General features: G+C 43.0%; 1 protein-coding gene across 5 annotated transcripts in view; it reads left to right on the forward strand.

Moving 5' to 3' along the window:
• Positions 1 to 21149, forward strand: part of ANKRD17 (ankyrin repeat domain 17) — a 109547-nt gene that overhangs the window by 74567 nt on the left and 13831 nt on the right. For 2 of the 5 annotated variants that reach the window (XM_082194647.1, XM_082194649.1), the window contains exons 14-26: positions 605 to 707; positions 2816 to 3574; positions 6255 to 6403; positions 7180 to 7291; positions 8176 to 8321; positions 9484 to 9626; positions 11163 to 11376; positions 12853 to 13028; positions 13669 to 13831; positions 14329 to 14424; positions 15699 to 15815; positions 17492 to 17663; positions 19633 to 20080. In XM_082194647.1, coding sequence (XP_082050773.1) covers positions 605 to 707; positions 2816 to 3574; positions 6255 to 6403; positions 7180 to 7291; positions 8176 to 8321; positions 9484 to 9626; positions 11163 to 11376; positions 12853 to 13028; positions 13669 to 13831; positions 14329 to 14424; positions 15699 to 15815; positions 17492 to 17663; positions 19633 to 20080 — 2798 coding nt within the window. The remainder of the gene's footprint in view (positions 1 to 604; positions 708 to 2815; positions 3575 to 6254; positions 6404 to 7179; positions 7292 to 8175; positions 8322 to 9483; positions 9627 to 11162; positions 11377 to 12852; positions 13029 to 13668; positions 13832 to 14328; positions 14425 to 15698; positions 15816 to 17491; positions 17664 to 19632; positions 20081 to 21149) is intronic. The other 3 variants (XM_082194650.1, XM_082194648.1, XM_082194651.1) reach the window with 3 other exon arrangements.

The raw sequence follows: 21149 nt of genomic DNA on the forward strand, positions 1-21149 counted from the left end.
CGCTAGCAAGCGAAATAGTACCATTGTACCTACCTGAAGGGTAGATCTGCTGGTCTAGTGTAACAGCTCTGGGGCCACGCTTTTGCATGGTCCGTAACACCTCTTCCCACCTCTATTTGCACAGTTAGCTTTCAGTTAATGGTTTGTTGTGAGAAATAGGTTAACGCTATTCCGAGTTTCAGTTCTGGACTGTTGATGCTTGTTGAGTATGCGAAACTGAAGAGGGGCCAGCCTATTTTTTTGTAAAAGCTACTCCTGCCTTCGTCCGCTAGAGGCACAATAAGACCCAACCCAGTGATACTACATTGGACAAGCAGATCTACCTTTCAGGTAGGCATAGTGGTACTTTTTACCCAGTTAACTCTCTTGAGATGTGTATGTGGGCAATTTTGTGACTTCACACTTGTCTTAAAGCAGTTTTCATTACACTAGGAAAGCTACTTCTGTTAGTACAAATCAAAGCATAAGCCATCTGAAGCTGTAACTGTTGGTGCTGAGTCTATGGTATGAATTGTGAGATGTTTACATATGTCGCTTCGTTGGAACAGTTTGTTTTGGTCATGTAGGACAACAAAGGATGTAATCTTCGTGTCCCCTGTTCTAGGCTCCTCGTGTACCAGTGCAGGCACTCCCCATGGTCGTCCCTCCCCAAGAGCCTGACAAACCCCCTGCCAACGTTGCCACCACCCTTCCCATCAGAAATAAAGGTCAGTTGTAGCTCTACAGATTATCAGTAAAATACGTTTTGTAGGTGTAATGTTAGGATTGCTTTCAATTCTTCAACATCTCTCTAGTTTCTCTAATGGGTATTTGTGGAAAACAAAATTATTAAGGGATGTTTTCCAGGAAATCTGTCTTTATGTATAAGTCAGCTAAATTGCTGGATTGGGTTTTCACATTAATAAGGAGACATTTTTCATGGTGGAGCAACTGAGAGATAATGGTGGTGTTACAATTGTTCTGGCAGAATTTCTGGCTAGCACTAGACCGATGAATTTTGATATGCGTGCACTTTGAATGCTGTCATTAAAATAAATAATTTTTAACACATTTATCCTTTTTAAGATACACTTCTCTGTAAAGGATTGTTAATAACTCTCCTATATTTGGGAGAAAGGAGTCAACAACTTATTTAGAAACTGGGGGGTTTGCATTCAGATGAGGGGATGTTGCCTTCTATCTTACTCACACTGTGTTTTTGTTTGTCTATTAAAATAAAAGCGTAACTGCCCCTAGAGATGCATCTGCAGCTAAATCACTTTAATGTTGCTCAGATTGGTTAAAAAAACACATCGATGAAAAGACTTGTACAGTGGTGCCCCGCAAGACGAATGCCTCGCAAGACGAAAAACCCGCTAGACGAAAGGGTTTTCCGTTTTTCGATGCGCTTCGCAAGACGAATACGTCTTGCGAGTCTTGCAATTTTTTTCGCTTCCCCTCCTTTTTCTAAGCCGCTAAACTGCTAATAGCCTTTTAGCCGCTAAGCCTTTTAATAGCCGCTAAACCGCTAATAGCGCTAATCCGCTAATAGGGTTGCTTCGCAAGACGAAAAAACCGCTAGACGAAGAGACTTGCGGAACGGATTATTTTCGTCTTGCGAGGCACCACTGTAATCTAGCAGTTGTTATTCTGCAATGATGGGATTATTTGCTTTTCAGTTCAGGAAACTCATATTGGTGGCATGTGCAAAGCCACTTCTTATGTACAACATGGAAGTGTACTCACTGCAGGCTTTTTTAATGATTTCCGTTTTCGAAGATTGGGCACTGTGCACAAGCCCTCAAATGTTAAAAGGTAAAGGGACCCCTGACCATTAGGTCCAGTCGCAGACGACTCTGGGGTTGCGGTGGTCATCTCGCTTTATTGGCTGAGGGAGCCGGCGTACAGCATGTGGCCAGCATGACTTAAGCCGCTTCTGGCGAACCAGAGCAGCGCACGGAAATGCTGTTTACCTTCCCACCGGAGTGGTACCTATTTATCTACTTGCACTTTGACATGCTTTCGAACTGCTAGGTTGGCAGGAGCAGGGACTGAGCAACGGGAGCTCACCCCGTCACGGGGATTCGAACCGCTGACCTTCTGATCGGCAAGCCCTAGGCTCTGTGGTTTAACCCACAGCGCCACCCACGCTAACAAGCTAACATTTTTTGTAAGGTACCAATATAGTGTTTAAACTTCATAGAGGCATTCAAAGAATGTGTTTTTGCATTAAACGATGCACACACCAGCCCCACTTCCAGCATCCCTTCCCGCTTGACCTCTATCCTTCCCACATTGAGTATGGTGATCTGAATGGGAATTCTTCACACATTTGGTTTGAACATGCTTAGTATCTCACCGCTGCCGAGAACCTCAGTCCTGCAGGTTTCCAGATCAGGAGGAAGATTCTAAGCACTTTCAGTCAAATGTCCATAGCCTCTTCCTTCATCCCTCCCCAATCAATGTGGGAAGGTTGGGGGTATAGTGTGGACATGGGAATGGGGTCATATGGACTGCACCCTACAATTTAAGCACACATGTGTTCTTTGAATCACAATTAGGTTGCAAAACACTTGACTGCATTTTTGTACCCTTTTTCTCTGAAGTGCACAGCTATTGTACAATAATCTGTACCTGAAGCGACTAAGCTCTTTTGGTTTACAATCTTAATCCCTCAATAAAATGCTCAGAAGAAAAATAGGTGTGTCTCTTTTCCCCATAGAGACAGTTCACCTTTTGTGGATTCCGCAATGTGTTTGTGCTTTCTTGATCAGTAATGAGAATGCTGTTCACCTGCACTTCCATTTGGTTCTGAGGGGGTTTCTCTTTCACACAGCCACTTCCAAACAAAAGTCCAGCAACCATTTGCAACCAAACAGCCCAGATGTACAAGGTTACATCGCCAATCAGTCTCCAGAGAGTATTGTTGAGGAGGCTCAGGGCAAGCTGACAGAGTTGGAGCAAAGGATAAAGGAGGCCATAGAGAAGAATGCCCAGCTGCAGTCTTTGGAACTGGCACATGCCGACCAGCTGACCAAGGAGAAGATTGAGGAGCTGAACAAAACGAGAGAGGAGCAAATTCAGAAGAAGCAAAAGATCTTGGAGGAGCTGCAGAAAGTAGAGCGGGAACTGCAGCTGAAAACCCAGCAGCAACTGAAAAAGCAATACCTGGAGGTTAAAGCGCAGAGAATTCAACTTCAGCAGCAGCAGCAGCAGCAACAGTCGTGCCAGCACTTAGGACTTCTGACTCCCGTTGGCGTAGGAGAGCAGCTGACCGAGGGAGACTATGCACGGTTGCAACAAGTGGACCCGTACTTGCTCAAAGACGATCCCCAGCAAACGGCGGCCCAGATGGGCTTTGCTCCAATCCAGCCCCTTGCAATGCCTCAAGCTTTGCCTCTTTCTGCGGGTTCCTTACCTCCAGGGTCTATTGCAAATCTTACAGAACTGCAAGGTGTCATAGTTGGACAGCCAGTACTGGGCCAAGCACAACTTACAGGGCTGGGGCAAGGAATTCTGACAGACGCACAGCAGGGGTTAATGGTAGCCAGCCCTGCCCAGACCCTCAATGACACGCTGGATGACATCATGGCAGGTGTGTATAACTTGTTACATACAAGTGCAATGTCATATGCTTAAAAAAAAAAAAGCAGTTGAGGCATGCCAACATTTTTATTTTCTTTCAGCTTTACAAAGCCTGGGTTGTTTTGGCCCCTTATTTTAGAATGACCTGAAATAGAAGTGAAACCAACATTCACATTTAAGTTTGCTTTTGGCGAGTTACGTTGTCCCTTTTAGTCCCAAGCTACGGAAGTCAGAGGTTTTTGCCTTGATAAAGGATGCTGTGTTCCTTGCCCGCTCCCATGAATTATTTTTTCTTTTTAATTACAGCCCATTCATGTTTCTGAAATACATGAAAAATACTTTGAATTGACTTGAATTAACACTTTCAATTATAGAAGAACATTACTTTGGGAAGGAGGACTTGGATAAGAAATTTAATTTTCTACTTTTTTTACTTCCACAGTAATGTTCTGAAGAGATCATAGCCAAGATCGATCTAGCCATATTAATGCGCTCCTTCCAGAGCTCTGTGGCTGCAACAGAGTTCTCCATTCCCTTCCATCCCCATTGCATAAACAGAGCTAAACAAGGAAGGCCTTTTCTGCATGGACCTCCATTTGTGCAAATTGACTCTGGGTTTAAACCAGCATTCCTTGGTTAACCTGAGTTCATGGTTGTTTTGGTTTAGCAGAATAGGTGTTGCCAGTTCAGATTCATCTGGCCAATCACAGCCAGACGACGTCTTTTGGTCAACCCTTTGAACATGCAAGAAGCAGAAAGATAGCAGTAGTGAAAATAGGGTCATCACCGTAACCTGGCTTTTTAAATATGATCTGTGCTGCCATTTGTAAATTTTACCGATTTACAAGTATTGAAGCTTTGCCCTTCAGTCCAAAGAGTTTACTGTGCAAGTCAAGCTTGCATCTGCCACAGGCCCTTCATTTCATTTCAGCAGCCTTAGCCGGCTTTATTACATGTATCTAGAAGAGCTTCATTTGGGTCATTTGGCAAATCCACCCAAAGAATTCTGACACACATCTGGCTCTTGGATTATTTGCCCTTAATATTCCAACTGGTCTGTGACTTGGCCAGAAATCTGTTTTTTGGTTGTTGTTTTTTGAAAAGTATAGGAGTGAGTTGGAATTTCATTTACACAAAGAAGTTGTTTAGCACCCTTTCAGAAGCTTTGTGGTGATACTAATAGAATATTGATATGTAGACAGCTTGTTTCTTGATACCAGTCATATTGAATCTGAGTTTGAGCAGTTTGTGGTCTTCTTGCCCCGTGCTCTCATAGTTATAGCCATGTACTGATACATAAAGATGTTAACCTTAATTATAGGATAAAAGGTATGAGAGACCACAACAATGGTAATTTACTTGCTCAAAAAAATCATATTCTGCTGGCAGTTAAGATTTGTTTCAGTGTGTATCAATGTTTTCTAAGACAATTAAAATAAAGATAATGTGAGCTCTGACTCTGAATTTGCTATTTCTTGTTCGACAACAAATTCCCAAGGTTTTGATTTCCCCCTGGATATTTTTTTTGGGTGAGAGAAGCTTCCTAAAGATATTTAATACAATTGACTTAATTCAAGGACTGGTTCACATGTCATCCTAAACCATGACTTCTCTGGGAGCAGGACTCGGGCAGGTCCCCCCCCCCCCCCCCGCTTTCCCTGAATCCCTTTACGTCATTTGTACTCAGAAATCATGGTTTGTAACAAATTATCGTATTTACTTGAATGTAATGTGCACCTTTTTTGGCGAAATTACATCGCAAAAATTAGGATGTGCATAAGATACGATGGCGCTTTAGATTCGATTGCAACCTTGAAAAACACGGCTGACATAGCAAATACTTTTTTGGTTTCAAGGTTGTGAAAATTGAGGTGTGCATTAGATTCGATAGTGCATTAGATTCGCATAAGTACAGTATAGTTAGCTTAAACTAGCTTCAGAAAGCATGATTTGAAGTCAGATCTTTCTGAAACTGATATGAGTTTAAACAAGAGGCTCTGGTCCGGATGCCACAACAATCAAAGTGTTAAGAAAGGTGAAAGTAAAGCAGTTATAGTCCTCTTGGCCATGCAGAAAGTGTAGGAGCCCAAGACTCACAAGAATTCCTACATATGGTTGTCTCACCAAAGCATGACTTTGTACGACATGCAAACTGGGCCATTGCCTTCTATCCTAGGTCAAATATTTTGAGCATAGTTCCCTGAGTTAAGGAATCCCTATAGTTCTTCTCACTAAATACTCTGATCCATACATAATTGTAACTTTGTGGTTTTCGTTTTTCAGACTGTTGGGTAGAAGCAGAGATATTTTAAGAGGGATTGGGTGGCTCTTGGGTTCTAGCAATCCCAGATAGCCATTTTTTAAATGTCAAACCTCTGTTCTATCAAACCTTCCATTTCTCAGCAACTCTTATCCAACATAGCAGTACATTCCAAACAAGAATTAAATTGGTACAGACTAAATTTTTGACTGCTCTCATTAGGGCCAAATGCTGTCATCTGCCCCCATACCGCTGACTCTTCTGGGCTACGTTTTTACCCCAATGAAAGAAAGGCAAGAGCGTGGCATGTTTTGGAGATTGATTCAGCCTAAGGAATACTGCTTTTCACATCTAATTAGACCATTTTGAGAAACTTTCAGAAGTTCTAGCTAATCATACTTCTAATAAGCACAATTGTTCTCTCCAATAGCAGTGAGCGGAAGAGCGTCTGCAGTGTCCAACACCCCTACCCACAGCATCGCGACGTCTGTCTCCCAACCTCAGACACCAGCTCCAAGCCCCATCATTTCTCCCTCAGCCATGCTACCGGTCTACCCTGCCATAGATATTGATGCGCAGGTAAGCCAGAAATAAGCCATAGACTCCCATACTCACTCCTCCTCCAGTTTTAAGTAGTTTAAAGCTGCTTCTTGTGGTTTTGAACAACGCACACTTGCCTGTTAACATCTGAATATCATGAGCTACGATTTGAACCTAACCATGGTTAGAGAAAACAATCCTGGTTTGTTAGATAAACCTCCTAACACACATGAAGATGGGAGAACAGGAACCCAGTGTTTACCACAGGGTGTCCTTGTTGCATCACATCAAATCACAGCTTGTGGTATAGGACCTGAACTGCGCATGTACATTTACTCAGTTCTGAATTGTGCTTTTGTGTTTTGTTTTTGACATGGAGACATTAGGAACATTTTTGGAAAGTATGACTTCCGATTTAAATTATTATTATTATTTATTTATTTTTATTTGTTAATTTATTAATTTATTATTTTTTGTATTTGTATTTATTATTTGTATCCCGCCCATCCGGATGGGTTTCCCCAGCCACTCTGGGCGGCTCCCAACAAAGACAAAAAATACACTAAAATGTCACACATTAAAAACTTCCCTGAATTGGTGATTCTTTATCAGAGACTGAATTAGATGGATTTCCTAAATTGCACTGTATTTATTACGAAGCCGCTTTAGAAGCAGAGCGTCTCGTCCAAAGACTCTACAGGCAATAATATTTCACATTTAATAGTGTTTGTTGTTGTAGTAGCTAAATGATGTACATTTCCTCCACAAAGTACAAGGAAAGCCATTAACGTGTTGAAATGGCATTTGTCTTCCAGACTGAAAGCAACCACGACACTGCGTTGACCCTTGCATGTGCTGGTGGACATGAGGAGCTGGTGCAAACGCTCCTGGAGCGGGGAGCTAATATTGAACACAGGGACAAAAAAGGTACATGCCTGCTGATAAAGTAATGGTATAAACAGAGTTTTCTGTAGATGACAGATTTACTTATGCTGGTTTTGACCTTTAAAGCCCTATGCAGCCTAGGACCCTTGTATTTACAGGACTGCCTCTCCTGGTATGTCCCTAAGGTCCATGAATAATAATAGCTTAAAGGTCCCGGGCCCTATGGAAACCAGACTATCCTCCACCAGGGCCAGGGCTTTTTCAGTAATGGCTCCGACCTGGTGGAATGCTCTGTCCCACGAGACTAGGGCACTGCAGGACTTGATCTCTTTCCGCAGGGCCTGTAAGACAGAGCTATTCCGCCTGGCCTTCAATTTGAATTAGCCTGATCCTCTTTTCCCTTTCCTCTTCTATGAAGAAACCCTTTCTGGGACCCCACATTTAAATTCTTATTCACACACCTCCTTGCTGGCCCTAGTAGGACCAACTTGGCCACTTAGCCCTGGTGATCATTCAGTGTCTACTGACTGGGGTCCCCCCCACCCAAAAAAATGACCCCTGATTTTTTGAATTTTATTGATATTGATGCTGCATTTTATGTTGTATTCTATGCTGTTTTATGCTGTTTTTAAGTTGCATTTTAATCAGTGTTTTATATTTGCTGTTAGCCTCCCAGAGCCTGGTTTTTAAACCGGGAAGGGCGGGGTACAAATAAAAAATTATGATTATTTATGATTATATTCCCGTGGAAGGAGATCCTTCTCCAACTAATGTGTGTTTCTGCTGTAGATAACATTTTCCACCTGCAAAATTAATTTTGTTCCAGGTTTGTTGTTGTTCTTTTGGTTTCCTGTTAAAATTCGTTGTTTTCTTAGAAATGGGTGCAAGTCAAATATCCTTGAGCGGTGCCTATTTTCCCCTTTCAGGATTTACCCCCCTTATTTTGGCTGCTACAGCTGGTCATGTCGGTGTTGTTGAGATCTTGTTGGATAACGGTGCAGATATTGAAGCTCAGTCTGAGAGAACCAAGGACACACCATTATCTTTAGCTTGTTCTGGAGGAAGACAGGAGGTGAAGTAAACAGTACCTATTGTTGCGTACTAACTGAAAGCCTTTCACTGTGATTAACGCTTGTCACATAACTCTAATCCTTGATTCTGAACACACTCCACAAAAGCTTGTTCAGCTGACTCCAGTTAGAATTTACAGAATTCTAATCAATTTAAAAATAGGTGTTTCTGATCATCTCATCACTGCTGTACCAAAGGGGAGGGAGAGCCCATGAACTGCAGGCTCGTGAAGGCTAATGTTAAACATGTGTCTCCCAAACTGTTACTTCCAAACCGAGGTGCAGTATCAAAATGCCAGCTCAGCCCTGGACACGTAATATTTAACAGGAGTATTTTTTTGTTAACCATATTTTATAACCAGTGTAATCTACTGTTTTATGTTGTTTATTTGATTGTGCAAATTACAATGGTTCTTGTTTTCAGCAACTTGGTATGTTGTTGTACGTTACCTAAAGACCACCCGCTAGTAGATATGTTCTTTTTCATCGTCATCATTATTACTGCTATTAGCATCTTTTTAATACTGTAACTGTGATTTAAGATATCTAAGGTAGAACCGGGTTAGGAGTTTGTCAAGTCTTCTCTGTTTACTCAGATTTTCCTTGGTACCCCAAAGGGCCAGAAAACAACAAGGGCATTTACTAGGTAAAATGGCGGTAGTTATCCAAAGAATTTTATGACTAGCTCCATGTATATAGAATCATAGAACTTCAGAGTTGTATGGGACCCCGAGCGTCATCTAATCCAACAAGTGACACTACTTATTTCAAAAAGGGTTCTCTGCTCCCATTTACCTTATGGAACATGTATTTAGGAAGCTGCTTCTGTGTTTCTATGTTAATAAACAATATCTAATTTAGGCACTAGTTGTATATGAAGTGCCATTACAGCCCCAAGTCAATGTATAATCATCTTGCGTGGTTAAAGCAGATCTTATAAGTGTTCATACCATGGCTTCGCATCACTAGCGTGGTACATAGCCATACCTTCTCTCTGAGCCACGTGAGCAGAATTGTGTGTTCTGCCTGGGGTAACACAGAGATGGCAATAAGCCTCCATTTCCACGCTGTTCCCTGAGGGGCCTCTGACTGCAGCTCTGTGTTCAGGAAGGGAGTGATATTCACTTCTCGAAGTTAACTATTTGTATTTTTACAACAATTCAGGTGGTGGAGCTTCTGTTAGCTAGAGGAGCAAATAAAGAGCACAGAAATGTTTCTGACTACACCCCTTTAAGCTTAGCTGCTTCTGGTGGTTATGTGAACATCATCAAAATACTGTTGAATGCCGGTGCAGAGATCAATTCAAGGCAAGTTCCCTTTTTAAGCTCCTGTTTATTTCATGCTGCTCTTGTTTCTTGTTACGTTCTTCCATTCTACCCTAGGTTCACAACAGGGTTCCAGGAGGACCCTTCTCATACCGAGAGAAGCTTTAGATTGGGCTCTTGATCCAGAGAAAAGGAAGCAGAGCAAATTACGGATGGCATCTATGCCCAGACCAGGTGCCCTGGTGGCCCTGTTGATGCAGTATAATTTAGTGGACTTCTGGTGTCTGTTGAATCCTATTGAGATAGAGTTCTCTTTTTCTCTCCAGCAGCTATGTATCCCTGTAGCAGAATCGATTCCTTGTTATGCTCCCTCTACACTATCTAACAATGTCAAAGCATCTTCTATGAGTCTTATTTTGATTTCATATGACAGCCCCCTATTTACCATTTTACAGCTCAATGATGAACCGTGAAGGGATCCTGCTTGGAGATTGAATCCTCTCCTTCTACAGTGAAGAGAAATAGTTGATAGTCTGAAGCAATGGATAGGAGAGGTTTTTGTGCATAGCAGTCCTATCCAGTTTCCTGAGCCTTTGCTTTGGGAAACTCTAAAAGCAGTCATCTGGGGAGAATTCATCAGTGGAAACTGTTACTTAAAGAAAGGAAGGAACAAAACATGCACCTTACTGATCAAAGACATAGCTGAACTGGAAACTTAAAATATAAATGTACAGAGAGCAATCTGCTGTATAACAAATCCAAAGAGGAACTGAATTAAAAGCTCTTGAAATGATTATGATACTGGCTTGTAAATCTGATTATTGGCTTGTAAATTTACAAAACGTGTTTAAACTAATAGGTGCTAACCATAACTAATTACACTTACAGGTACAGTGGACCCTCCGGATATTAACTTAATTCATTCTGGGGGTCCGTACATACCCAAAAAGTCCTCATCTAGATGCGCTGCTTCTGTGCATGGCGCAATAGAGCGCTTCTGCGCATGCACAGAAACATGGAGGTATAGCTGAACTGGAAACTTAAAATATAAATGTACAGAGAGCAATCTGCTGTATAACAAATCCAAAGAGGAACTGAATTAAAAGCTCTTGAAATGATTATGATACTGGCTTGTAAATCTGATTATTGGCTTGTAAATTTACAAAACATGTTTAAACTAATAGGTGCTAACCATAACTAATTACACTTACAGGTACAGTGGACCCTCCAGATATTAACTTAATTCATTCTGGGGGTCCGTACATACCCCAAAAAGTCCTCATTTAGATGCGCTGCTTCTGTGCATGGCGCGATAGAGCGCTTCTGCGCATGCGCAGAAACGTGGAGGTATACACTTCCGGGTTTGCTGTGTTCACAACCCGAAAGTGATGTTACCTGAAGGTAACATAACCCGAGGGTCCGCCGTATATGGCCTCTGTAGCTCCCATTTAGAGGTCTACAGGCACCTATAGGTTCATATGTACATGGACTTCCATATTACAGAAATAGGTATATGCAAATTAAAAATTCACCATGCTATATAAAATTAAAATGTAATGCATGTTCATTTCTTTCCAGAACTGGTAGCAAGCTGGGCATCTCTCCATTAATGTTGGCAGCCATGAATGGTCATACTGCTGCTGTTAAGCTGCTGTTGGACATGGGTTCTGATATTAATGCACAGATAGAGACCAATAGGAATACTGCCCTGACACTGGCCTGTTTCCAAGGAAGAACCGAAGTGGTTAGCCTTCTCCTCGATAGAAAAGCTAATGTTGAGCACAGAGCTAAGGTAGGAAGATCTTGGTTTAAATGTCTTCAACTTAAATTTGTTAGTACTTCTATTACTTTTCACACTCCAGATGTTTGTCTGCTCAGCCTTGAATGCACACAGCCGTTCTATGTCCACCATCAGGGTAAACAAATTTTATTTGCTTCATTGGAGTGTTGACTTTATATTGTTCCTCACTGCCTTGCAAGCAACTTTGCAAAAGCTGGGATATATGCTTATTAAATACAGCAAAAAAAACCATCATGCTTTTTTATTTATTACATTTATATACTGCCCTTCTGGCAAGGCACCCAAAGAGGTTTACAGTGGTACCTCGGGTTAAGAACTTAATTTGTTCCGGAGGTCCGTTCTTAACCGGAAACTGTTCTTAACCTGAGGTACCACTTTAGCTAATGGGGCCTCCCGCTGCCACCGCACGATTTCTGTTCCCATCCTGAGGTAAAGTTCTTAACCCAAGGTACTATTTCTGGGTTAGCGGAGTCTGTAACCTGAAGCGTATGTAATCTGAAGCGTATGTAACCCGAGGTACCACTGTACTAGGCAAAATCCTAACATGGAAAAATGGGACAGAATATTTTCAGGCAAATTTTGGGAGTTGCTGCTGGCTCTAGCTCACTGGTCTGTGTTTCTTCTCTTAAGCCTTTCCTCAAGGAACACAGACCTGCCTTAAGCAGCCCAAGGGAAGGCAGGGTTGCCCCAATAGTTATCTCATATTGTTGATGGCCCTTTCTGAGGTTGGTATCCATCCATCCATCCATCCATCCATCCGAGGAGCACATGTGGTTTGTAGTCCTTTGCTTCTCTTTTAAATCGTCACTATGGAGATGAAACAGGTTTGATGTGGATGAGGGGGTGAGTTTTAAAACGTAAGTAAAAGGAGGGAGTTCTTTATTCCCAACACATTCTATTTGGTGAGAAGTGGAATGGGTATAAAGTGATGAATCTGTTGGATCTCTCTTCATTCAGCTGTTAATAGTTGAATATTCCATACAGTAGAGTGCCTGATAATAAACATACCTGAAGAAGTATACCTGAAGGAGCGTCTCCAACCCCATCGTTCTGCCCGGATGCTGAGATCCAGCGCCGAGGGCCTTCTGGCGGTTCCCTCGCTGCAAGAAGCCAGGTTACAGGGAACCAGGCAGAGGGCCTTCTCGGTAGTGGCACCCGCCCTGTGGAACACCCTCCCACCAGACGTCAAAAAGAAAAACAACTACCAGACTTTTAGAAGACATCGGAAGGCAGCCCTGTTTAGGGAAGCTTTTAATGTTTAATAGGTTATTGTATTTTAATATTTTGTTGGAAGCCTCCCAGAGTGGCTGGGGAAACTCAGCCGCATGGGCGGGGTATAAATAATCAATTATTATTATATTATTATTGTGCGTTAACAGTGGTCACTGATACTCTATAAGCCAGAAATGATTGTTGCCTTCTTGTAGCTATAGATTTTCACACATTTCTAATGTATTCTTAACCTAGACCGGCCTGACACCCTTAATGGAAGCTGCCTCTGGTGGATATGCGGAAGTAGGCAGAGTTCTTCTAGACAAAGGTGCAGATGTAAACGCTCCGCCAGTCCCTTCTTCAAGAGACACAGCTCTGACCATTGCAGCAGACAAAGGGCATTACAAGTTCTGTGAGCTGCTTATTAGCAGGTACCATATTTGATACGATTTGAAGGGGAGGCTCAAGAGGCCTAGGTTACAAAGAATGCCGCTGGCTCTAGGATCCTGATATGCTATCTATGGGTGTTTACTAATGAGTTTCGTTGAGCCCACACAGAAGTTGCACTTAGAAGAGTTGGTCTGATGAGAAAGTTTTGATTGGTGAATTTTCGGGAAACAACTGTGTGTGCTTTAGCTTGTGGGTCTTCATTGAAGTTCTGGCATAAATGTTCCATTCCTGAGCAGCAATTCCATAATTGCAATTCCAGAGGCACTACTATAGAGCAAAGCAGGAAATTCTAGTTCTGATGTGGCACTACAAGTCCTCCTATGTTAGCTGCACGATGACAGCATTACATTTTTATTATATAGGAAGAAAATAGCATCTGTTAAGATAGAAGGTGTGCAGATGCCAGGAGTTCATGTTTCAGAAATGAACTATTTCAGAGTTGTTTAGAAATGGTTTTATGAAGAGCAGGTGATGTTTTCTAGAAGTGTTGTCCCTCTAACTTCCACCACCTTTCTAAAGCCAGTAGCAGTAACCAGTCCTTCAGTTCAATTTTGTGTGTGTTTTTTTAAATGGTAAAATATGCATTCAGTATTTTGATCAGGCTTTTTGATTTTTTTGTAGGGGAGCTCACATCGATGTCCGGAACAAAAAAGGAAATACTCCATTATGGCTTGCTGCAAATGGTGGTCATTTAGATGTTGTCCAGTTGCTAGTGCAAGCTGGAGCAGATGTAGATGCTGCTGATAACAGAAAGATAACCCCGCTGATGGCAGCCTTTCGAAAGGTAGAGTGAAAGCTTTTGCTTTTAACCCCCTTGATAAAAAAGAACTAATTTGTTGCAGTATGAATTTGGAAATTGAACTGCATCACCCACACAGTGCACGGCAGAAATTTAATAAATGGACTGCTATGTTTCCCATAGCGTACAGTTTTCAGGGGGGAGACTTACATAACCATTGCAAAAAAAAAAACCCCAACATCATATTGGCAGTGTGTGCAATATTGCAATTGAATAAGCTGCCCTCTCTGCTTTTCTGTATCTCAGAGTATTTTCAAATGCCTTCTTTATTAAAGAAAATGGGAGTTTTTCTTTCCCTAGCTTCACAGATTGGCAATTTTTGTATGCTTCTGAAGCTCCTGCTGCTTTGGGGAATTGAGGTTGCTGCAGTAACTCTTTTCACTGAATTATCTTTTATAGTTTAGTTATTTCACTTAAATGCATTTAAATGTGCAGCCTGCCTTCATGTGAAAGGGACTAATGCTGGAAACCTTCATTCTTAGGGTCATGTGAAAGTGGTACGCTACCTGGTAAAAGAAGTCAACCAGTTCCCATCAGATTCAGAATGTATGAGATACATAGCAACAGTTACTGACAAGGTAAGAATAATGTGCTGCTTAAGTTACTCAGTAAAACGTTGGTAAAACCAGTGTTTCCCAGTAAGCTGATGAATACATCATAAGTGCTAATTAAAACCTTGCATATCTCGACCCTGAACAGCATTGGACAGACTACCGCATTTTTTGCTTTATAAGACTCACTTTTTCCCTCCTAAAAAGTAAGGGGAAATGTGTGTGCGTCTTATGGAGCGAATGCAGGCTGCGCAGCTATCCCAGAAGCCAGAACAGCAAGAGGGATTGCTGCTTTCACTGCGCAGTGATCCCTCTTGCTGTTCTGGCTTCTGAGATTCAGAATATTTTTTTTCTTGTTTTCCTCCTCCAAAAACTAGGTGCGTCTTGTGGTCTAGTGCGTCTTATAGAGTGAAAAATAGGTTATTTTTTTCTGACTTTACACTCCCAATTCAGTTGTATGGCTTCATTCAAGAGCACACTATTCTTTGTTTTAGTGTGTTTAAATATTTAACCTTCCTAATCCCAAAGTATGTTACACAATTAAATACCACAGGGGGGGGGGAATAAAATGCAGACCAAAGTTACCATTATTAAATTTCTGTGCCACCCTTCATCCAAGGATTCCAGGAAAGTTTACAATATAAAAACACAAAAATACAAAACAATAACACCACCCCACACCCTCACGTAGTTTAAAAGGTCATCAATAATTTAATTAGCCAAAGGTTGCAAAGCTCCTCTCCCTTCCCACTTTTTCTTATTATATTCATATCTGGTCTCTGCATAAGAAGTCCTTTCCTTGGTTCCAGTCTTTTCCCCCAACCAAACTTTTTTTTTCTTTCAAAACTAGAGCACTTCTGAATCCTGTTTTGCCATTTGGAATCTCTTGACTCCCACTCTGGAGAATTCTGTCCCTGCGGCATTTGCCATTCCACACAACCTTCCCAAAGCAATTCCAACCCTTTCGCTTTTACTGGCAGAATAAAATCCCTCTCACAATGTTCTCTGTTGTTTGTCTCCTCTCCAGCCATCTTTCCGTTCTTACACAAGGAGAAACAGCATATCCACAGTCATTAGCAGTTCAGCCCCTTTGATGCCACAGGAGCCTTCCAATCCATTCCTTTCATTTCTGCACTCTTGCCTGTTTGTTAAGCAGCTTCCCTTCCTTTGCAGGCCACAATGAGCCCCTCATGCTCCCTGCCAGTTCCCTTCTTGCAGTGTTTGAGTCTGGTACATCCATTATTTGTTCACCTGCTTGTGCCAGTTCAGAAATGATGTTCTTTTATGCATTGTCATCGCAGGAAATGCTGAAGAAGTGCCACCTCTGTATAGAATCAATTGTTCAAGCCAAAGACAGGCAGGCTGCTGAAGCAAACAAGAATGCAAGCATTCTTTTAGAGGAGTTGGATTTGGAGAAGGTAAGTAACGCTGCAAGTTCAGATTTCCACTTTAAAACACTTTATAGGCTGGCTTTCTGTAGTTGCTCAAGGCAGGGCATGCAAGAATAGGGGGGGAAATAGTCATCAAAAAGCACTCCTTATGGTGGAGTTGAGGAATCCCCCTACTGTAGGGTTACCAGACGTCCCCGTTTCCCGGGGACAGTCCCCGGATTTGCGAATAAGTCCCCAGACAAATTCCATCCCTGGAATGTCCCCGGATTTCATCTAATGTCCCCAGGAAACGCAGCCGCAGCAGTTGGCTCTGGCTGGCTTCAGGAGTTGCAGGGGCTCTAAGATGCAGCTTCCGGGCTGCCTCCACCTTCCCTGACCCCAGCAGTTAAGCTGTGAAGGGAGGCTTCATGCTGCCTATCGGAGCAGCCACCTAACTCCTACTTGCGTGCAAGCAGGAGCGGGGCGGGGGTATCTCAGCTGTGAAGGGAGGCTTCACGCTGCCTATCAGAGCTTGTGTGCAAGCAGGAGGTGGCAGGGATCTCTCGGTTAGGCAAGGGGAAGCCTCCCTTCCCAGCTGAGGGATCCCCATCCCCTCCTGCTTGCACGCAAGTAGGAATGGAATTGGGGCTGCTCCGATGGGAAGGGAGGCATTGCGCTGCCCCAGCCTAGCCGCTGCCTGGGCTCTCTGCCCTCCTCCCCTGTCTTTCATGCCTGATCCACCGCACACTGCTTCCCCACCACCACCACCAAAGAACCAACAACTCAGGGGCTGTCCAGGCTGATGGAGAAAAGAGATAGAAGCCTCGGAGGAAGGGGAAATGTGGCGGTTGAGGTCAAGGCAGCAGCCGCCCCTGTGCCACTGCCATCGCTGCAGCATCAACGTCCCGAACGTGTAGTATTTATTTAATTAAAGTGTCCCTGGATTCATTGAAAAAAATCCGGTAACCGAGGACTTCCAGGGTGGCGCCATCGGTAATGGCCGCTTCCCTCTGATTTGGAGGGACAGAGCTCCGCGGAAATTGGAGCTCTGTCCCTCCAAATCTCCAGAGCTCCCTGAAAAGGAAAAGTTGCCAAAATGTTTAATTCCCAGCTGAAATAATCGCCCTGAATACACTGTGGGGCCAGAGGTTCAACCTCCTCCATGAGTGGAAAGCCTTTATGTTCAAACTTGAGAGGCTCTTCCAATAGACTCACAGAACTGTAGAGTTGGAAGGGACCACGAGGGTCATCTAGTCCAGCCCCCTGCAATGCAGAAATCTTTTGCCCAATGTGAGTCTCGAGAACCTATATCCTTCAGATTAAAAGTCTCGTGCTTTACCACTCGAGCAATCCCAGCTTCTGTGGCTCAAAGTGGGCTCATTGATAGACAGCTTGCCCACAGAATTAGATTCAAGGCCATATGATTTCTCGTCTGCTGGCTTCCTCTTGGTCTGAATGGAGGATGTTCAAATTAGCCACTTCACCTTGGGCCTGTGACAGTGAGCTTTGGCAAGTTTCTCTTCCCACCACCTCAGCCTTCCCACAGTGTGGAGAACTAGTTTAGAACTCTTGGAAGGCAAGGTATTCTTATAAGTAATCAGTTGAGACTGATGCACAGCATCCGGTCTCTTCCTAATGCTAAGCTGTAGCAGCCTTATCTGCCCAAGGTGCAGTTTCTTTTTGGCAGTTTCCTTTCATGGCTGTTGAATGAATTTGACTTGCAGCTACGGGAAGAAAGCAGAAGGCTGGCATTAGCTGCTAAAAGAGAGAAAAGGAAGGAGAAGAGAAGGAAGAAAAAGGAAGAGCAAAGGAGGAAGCTGGAAGAAATAGAGGCAAAAAACAAAGAGAATTTTGAACTGCAAGCTGCTCAAGAAAAGGAAAAACTAAAAGCTGAAGGTAGGTATTTGATTTGTACCCCATGGGCTCAGAGCAGTTGTCTAAAAAACACAAAAAATGGCTGTTCTTCCATTTTCAGCATCTCTTCTCTGAAACACAACCAAATGTTAAATCATTAAATCCTGTCAGCTTGAATATATTCAACTGGAAATGATTACAAATTATTGAAGAAAATAGGACATTGTCATAGATCAGTGTTAAAATCATGGGATAAAGATAAACGGCAGTCAATTTCATAGTTTCTCTGCAAATGGTTTTTCCTTTCAACCGTCATAATAAGCATTTCACTTAATGTGGTTTTTTTGTTTGTTTGTTTTGCAAAGGACTACCACTCTTGACACGTGCAGTGGCAGAAACATTGCCTTTCATGAGCTTTTGGATAAACCACCTGGGATGGGATCCAATTACCGTATTTTTTGCTCCATAAGATGCACTTTTTTTCTCTTAAAATCTAAGAGGAAATGCCTGTGCGTCTTATGGAGCGAATGTGTGGTCCCGGGGGGGGGGGGAACCTGGGCTTCCCCCACCGCTAGCCCCCCGACCTGCTCTTTGGGTCGAGCAGCTCTGGGGTAGCTTGCGAAGCCTCCGCAGAGCAGCAGGGAGCCTTCATCCTGCTGCCCTGGGGAGGCTTCGCGCGGTTATCCCTGGCTTTTGCGGGAGGTGGGGGAAGGGACAGAGCGAGGCTCTCTCACTTCCCCCACCTCCCGCAAAAGCCCCCAAGAGCCGCATTTTTTTTTCTTGAATCCCCCCCCCCAAAAAAAGTAGGTGCGCCTTATGGAGCGAAAAATACAGTAGCTGCTTAGGTTCACACAAAGAGATTGAGTTCCCATTGGGGCATTCGGCTACCTTGTGAGCAGCTGATCCTCCAAATCATTTGTCTAATTCTGATCGAACCTCTCTCTTAACAGCAGTTTGCCGCAAGGCACTCAAAGTTGTTGCTTGAAGTAAAATAAGTGTGGAGACTCCTTGAACTTGTGGAAGTTGTTTCATGATTCTTTTTATCCTGGTTTTGAAGAGGTTGCATACAAAGGCCAATAGGCAGAACATGACAGGCATTTCTTCAGTCCTAATTATAGTTGGTTCTCAACTTGCATATTAGTAAATAAGCATTTATTATAAAAACAAGAGACTCGTGGCATAGTAAATACACATTTATCGTGTCACAGATTAATCAGAGGGACAAAATAATATCCTGAGTTGCCATAATAAATTTGTGCCATGAGACTCTTTGAGTTGTTGTTTGCTGAAAGCAACTAACATGGCTACGCCTTTGGAAAGTATCCCTTAGAGCAGGCATAGGCAAACTTGGCCCTCCAGCTGTTTTGGGACTACAATTCCCATCATCCCTGACCACTGGTCCTGTTAGATGGGGATGATGGGAGTTGTAGTCCCAAAAACATCTGGAGGGCCGAGTTTGCTTATGCCTGCCTTAGAGCATATCAAAGTAGGAATCAGCCTTTCTCAATTGCAAATACTTAACTAAAATTGCTTATGTGAATACATTGTGGCTTATTCCAATATGTCATCATCCACCTATGCAAATAATCATTTGTGCCCATGTAAGCATGTTTCTGATCAAGAGTATTTGGAATCCCCTTATCCCAGGCCATTCAGATATGACTGTCCGCTTGTAAACCTTTTCCATAGGTTGTTCTGAGAGCTTAATCTTTCCAAACCCTCTTCATATGGAAAGGCAATAAAGTTATCTTATTAATCAGTCCCTAAACCCACGTGTTCCAGTTCCCTGGATATTTGCAAATTACAATGGTATTAATTTAAACTGCTTTTAGAAATTGTGTGTGTGTGTGTGTTAGGCCATATGCACAAGGTAAATAGGTTTTAAATACGAAGGATGTTTGTGGTGTATGTGACTTGCATTGATCTTCATGGGCCAGTCGCATAGTAAAAACCTGTTCAGGCAAGATGATTACTGTCAATTTGGTCAATTCTTCTTCTCGTTCTCAATTAGATGAGCCAGGGATCCTAACAGAACCACCCAGTGCTACCACAACGACCACCATAGGTATATCTGCAACATGGACAACTTTGGCAGGTTCCCATGGCAAAAGAAACAATACTGTCACTACGAGCAGCTCTAAGAGGAAAAGCAGGAGAAACAAAATTGGCCAAGATACTGTTCAGATCATCTTTGATGATCAGCTCCCCATCTCCTATTCTCAACCAGAGAAAATAAATGGCGAATCCAAAAGCAGCAGTACCAGTGAAAGTGGTGATAGTGACAACATGAGGATTTCCAGCTGTAGTGATGAAAGCAGCAATAGTAACAGCAGCCACAAGAGTGACAGTCTTTCTTCCACAGCAGTCACTAATGCTCAGAGCAACAAGAAGCAGCCATCGGTGATGGTCACTTTCCCAAAAGAAGAGCGAAAAGCAGTTTCTGGGAAATCTTCAGTCAAGTAAGCTACTTTAGCTTTTGCACACACACACAAGTTGTAATCTCATCTCTTGGGATGTTCTCAATGCTTCCATCTTCTTCCCCCAGTGTTACTTCATGGACCAGAACTGTGAAATTATTATTTACCGTATTTTTCGCTCTATAAGAAGCACTTTTTCCCTCCTAAAAGTAACGGGAAATGTGTGTGCGTCTTATGGAGCAAATGCAGGCTGCGCAGCTATCCCAGAAGCCAGAACAGCAAGAGGGATCGCTGCGCAGCGATCCCTCTCACTGTTCTAGCTTCTGGCTTAGCCCCTCAGTCTCTTCCCCCACCTCCTGGAAAAGCCCCCAAGAGCCGTGCTCCCTTTAAAGAGCCGTGTGGAGCGTGTGTGTGGCTCTTGGGAGCTTTTCCCCAAGGAGGGAGAAGGGCAGCCCATCAGTGATGGGCTGCCCTTCTCCCTCCTCGGGGAAAAGCCTGCATGCGCCACACACACGCTCCACGCGGCTCTTTAAAGGGAGCGCTGAGCAGAGCCTGGGATGCATACAGGCTCTGCTCAGCGCTCCCTTTAAAGAATTTTTTTTCTTGCATTCCCCCTCTAAAAACTAGGTGCATCTTATGGCCAGGTGCGTCTTATGGAGTGAAAAATACGGTACTTGTTATTTTGTTGAAAAGTCTCTGCTGCCTTTCTTCCAACTTTGGTAACTCAAAGTGGTTTATCAGAATTATTAAGAACAAACCAGAATATACGATGCCAGTAGAACTGGCCATGAAGCAGCAGATAAAATAGCATAATCAATAGCTATTTGAGCAGCCAAACTAATTTGGCTTAGTTCTGAGTTGCTTAATTGAAGACCATAGTAACAGAAGACCAAAATCATAGGTGGGAGCTTTTCAAGATCCTATCCCCACAGCAGAATCCCAGAAACACTGCTGAAAATCGGGCTACATTCAAACATTGAAATCAAGAGAGTCCTGTGACAGTTTTCGCATCCTAGACTATGCAAGTGCATGCAGCTTTTCCCCTTTAAGATTTTACTTCTGCCTTCAGACGGCCATATCTGCTGATGAAGAGGGAAAGGCCCAATTTTGA

This window comes from Podarcis vaucheri, assembly GCF_965113315.1.
Source record: "Podarcis vaucheri genome assembly, chromosome: 13".
Taxonomy (NCBI): Eukaryota; Metazoa; Chordata; class Lepidosauria; order Squamata; family Lacertidae; genus Podarcis; species Podarcis vaucheri.